Source organism: Brassica oleracea, chromosome C3, assembly GCF_000695525.1.
Source record: "Brassica oleracea var. oleracea cultivar TO1000 chromosome C3, BOL, whole genome shotgun sequence".
Lineage (NCBI taxonomy): Eukaryota > Viridiplantae > Streptophyta > Magnoliopsida > Brassicales > Brassicaceae > Brassica > Brassica oleracea.
Window position 1 is genome coordinate 4,751,418 of NC_027750.1, and position 3,336 is coordinate 4,754,753.

General features: G+C 42.0%; 1 protein-coding gene across 1 annotated transcript; it reads left to right on the forward strand.

Annotated features, from left to right (window-relative positions):
• Positions 1-80: 80 nt before the first annotated feature.
• On the forward strand, positions 81-3,336 carry LOC106334445 (the record flags this gene model as incomplete). The annotated part of the gene is given in 10 exon segments (XM_013772725.1): positions 81-893; positions 1,037-1,561; positions 1,640-1,748; positions 1,825-1,942; positions 2,016-2,163; positions 2,241-2,489; positions 2,561-2,689; positions 2,762-2,862; positions 2,950-3,024; positions 3,126-3,336. Coding segments are annotated over 10 exon segments (2,271 nt in total). The 3' UTR covers positions 3,171-3,336.

The following is a 3,336-nucleotide window of genomic DNA, read 5'->3' on the forward strand; positions in this document are numbered from 1 at the left end:
TTTTTTTTTGGCGTGTCTGTGTCTTTTTCTTGAGTGTCTGTTAAGTTTCCGAACAAAAAAGGTTCGATTTTTGTCTGTAGGAGCATTGAATTTGCAAATTGGTTTGTTGGATTGCAGAGTGATGAGTGGCGTTCGGAAGAGATCTCACGAAGAGGATGGTGTGACTCATACATCTTCTTCATCATCAGCCAAATACCCCCACGAGGATTCTGGATCTTCTTCTTACCCTAAATCCACTCATCCCCCTCCTGTTACTACTCATCCACCACCGGCTCAGGTTCACCACCACCACCATCAACAACAACAACCTCAATCTCATCCTCACCTTCACACGGTTCGTCACCACCCACCACTTGCTGCTGCTGTTTCTGAATCAAGAACCGTCAAGGGTCCGATAAGTGAGCCTAGAGATGGAGGAGAGAGACGCTCTCCTCTTCACGGCGTGTATTGGTCTCCGTCCCTCCCAGCGACGGGTTCTTCTGAGAGCAGAGATAACAGGAGTGATGGGAGAGAGATACATGGTGAGGCCAAGAGGGAGATTCATGGTCCAAAGGGCGAGAGGGATGCTAAGTTCGAGAGATCAGGGGATGACAGCGGAAAAGGTAATACCGGAGGCTATTCTAGGAATGATGGGAGAGGGATATACGGTGAGACGAAGAGGGAGATTCAAGGTCCTAAGCCTGAGCGTGTAGGGGATGATTTTAAGATGGAAAAGGAAGGGCATGCTCACTTGCCTTGGAAGGAGCAGAAGGATTGCCATAGAGGGAAGAGAGTTGAAAGCTCAAGCGCCAATGTGGAACCGTGGGTTGTATCACGTGTCAATCCTCAAGGATCAACGGAGGTTGGGGCAAAATATCTCTCAGCGCCTGTGGAGGGAGGAGCACATTTACAAGGTAAAGAGATCTCTTCATCTCTGTTCGCTTTAGCCTCTTCATCTCTGTTCGCTTTAGCCTCTTCACAGTTTACGTTTTTACTTTGTAAATTTCGCTTTTTGTGTGTTTCTTGTCCTGATGTTCTCTCTTCTTTCACATGACAGTTATGTACCCATGGATGTGCAAACCTTCTTTGTATGAAAGGTTTGACAAACGGCAAGTATGTGTTGAGATGATTTGCCCCTGTGCTCTTGTGGGAAATGTAGATCTCCTTGAGAAGCTCAAGAAGAAGAACAGAGAAGCGGATCTCAGAGTCTATGAGCATAGAGGGTTTTCTAGCATTTTCATTTCAGCTGTGGAGCAATTTTCTCAAACATACGCACCAACATTCTACGCTGCTCTGGATCTTCTCCCTCTTTGCTCTACATATGATCAAGCAGGATCCAGGAGTGTTACCTTTGTTATCACTGCAAGACAACAGAAACTCATCTCAGCAGGTCTTATTGATTTCTGGACGAAAACTTACTCATGCTCCGTTCACTGTTTGGAGAGAAGAAAAGGGGTGTATCATCTTGCGTTTACTGGCACAGAGGAAGGAAGTAGAACGCTGTTTTGCAGGATTTTCTTTCTCTTCAGAAAAGATGTATTTTGGAGAGGTCACTCCCACGCTGTGGACTTTAGAACCATTGGTAAGATCATTTTTTATATTTGATAGTCCCTTTGAAAGATCATTGCCTTCTTGTCAATTTTCTCTCTTTTTCTTTCAGAAGTTGAACAAAGCTACATTGGACCAAGGATGAATGGGGATACAATTAATCTTGATTTTGTTAAAGCATTGATTGAAGGATTCAAGAAGCAGCTACCTTTACATATAAGGTATATCCATGCAAGGAACTTTTAGTTGATACACTTTGATATACTCTACTCATACTTCTTGTTTTTCTTTTTGCAGGTACGTAAATCAGATTCTCTTGCAAACCACTCACATTCTGGAGTCTCTGCCGACGCTTGTAGATATTCACGTAGACGATGGGCAGTGTGTTATAGTGTGCGGAGATATCCACGGGCAGGTGAGATACATTGCCTTCCATTATGTGTTCTTTTTTCCCTTAAGTTAATTCAATGTCAATATGTTCCCTGCAGTTCTACGACCTGTGTAATATTTTTGATAAAGAAGGTTTTCCCTGTCAAGAGAAACAGTTCCTGTTCAATGGCGATTTTGTTGACAGGGGTTCCTTTTCAGTAGAAACCATTCTCACCCTGTTTGCACTCAAGTGCGCATGTCCTTTATGTAAGTATGAATTGATACAGGTTAAGTATATTTTACATTAATTATCTGTTGTTTGACAATTGAGAAATATGCTGCAGGGATACACCTCGCGAGAGGTAACCATGAAAGTAGGAGTTTAAACGAGGTTCATGGGTTTGAGAAGGAGGTGCTGGCAAAGCTAAATGAGACCGTGATGGATATGTTTAGTGATACATTCTGCTGTCTTCCTCTAGCGCACGTTCTCAACAGAAAAATCATTGTTCTTCATGGCGGGCTCTTTAGCCGAGATGGGGTCACACTCAGTGATATCAAGTCAATTCACCGATTTTGCCAGCCTCCTAAAAGAGGTATATACTTTGTTACGGTTGCTTATTGTGATTCTATTCTGATTGAGGACATTTTATTATTGTCTTTTCAGGACTTATGAGAGACTTATTGTGGAGTGATCCACAAGATTCCCCTGGAAGAAGCAGGAGCACCAGAGGAGAAGGCATTATTTTTTTTGGTGAAGATGTCACAGAGTCATTTTTGAGAGACAACAATCTAGGTAAGTAAACCTAATCTATTAGGTTCTGACTCTTGACTCTTTTTGATTAGGTGTTTAACTTGGGGTTTGCAGATCTTTTGGTCAGATCACACGAGCTTAAGGATAAAGGATATGAGATTAGCCATAATGGTAAACTCATCACTGTGTTCTCAGCACCTAACTACTGCGACAGGGTAACTTACTAAACTTCAGACCTTATTAATGCAATGCAAGTAATCATTGGTCTCAACACACATGAGTTTTTTTTTTTTTTTTTGTAGGAGAATAACAAAGGAGCCTTCATCGTTTTCAAAGCTCCACAAATGGAGCCAGATATTCAGACGTTCTCAGCTGTGGTATGGATTTTTTTTCCGAGAGAAAAAACAAGAATATGTTTGTATTCTTTTCAGACATGTGATTGATTTTTTATTTTTTTTTGTGTGCTGATTTTTCACAGGGACACCCGTACCGGATGTGGAGCCAATGGCCTATTGCAGACTGAGAGAGATTTTCTTTTTGGTATCTGCTGGTTTGGATCGAAGATTAGTTAGCAGTTGCTGTCAATGACAACTCATAGACCTTCCCTCATAGCTGGAACGTTCTTATTGTTGTTGTTTTTCTCTTGATTGGGTTTTGTTTCTACACCTTGTTGCTTTGGCCATTGTTCC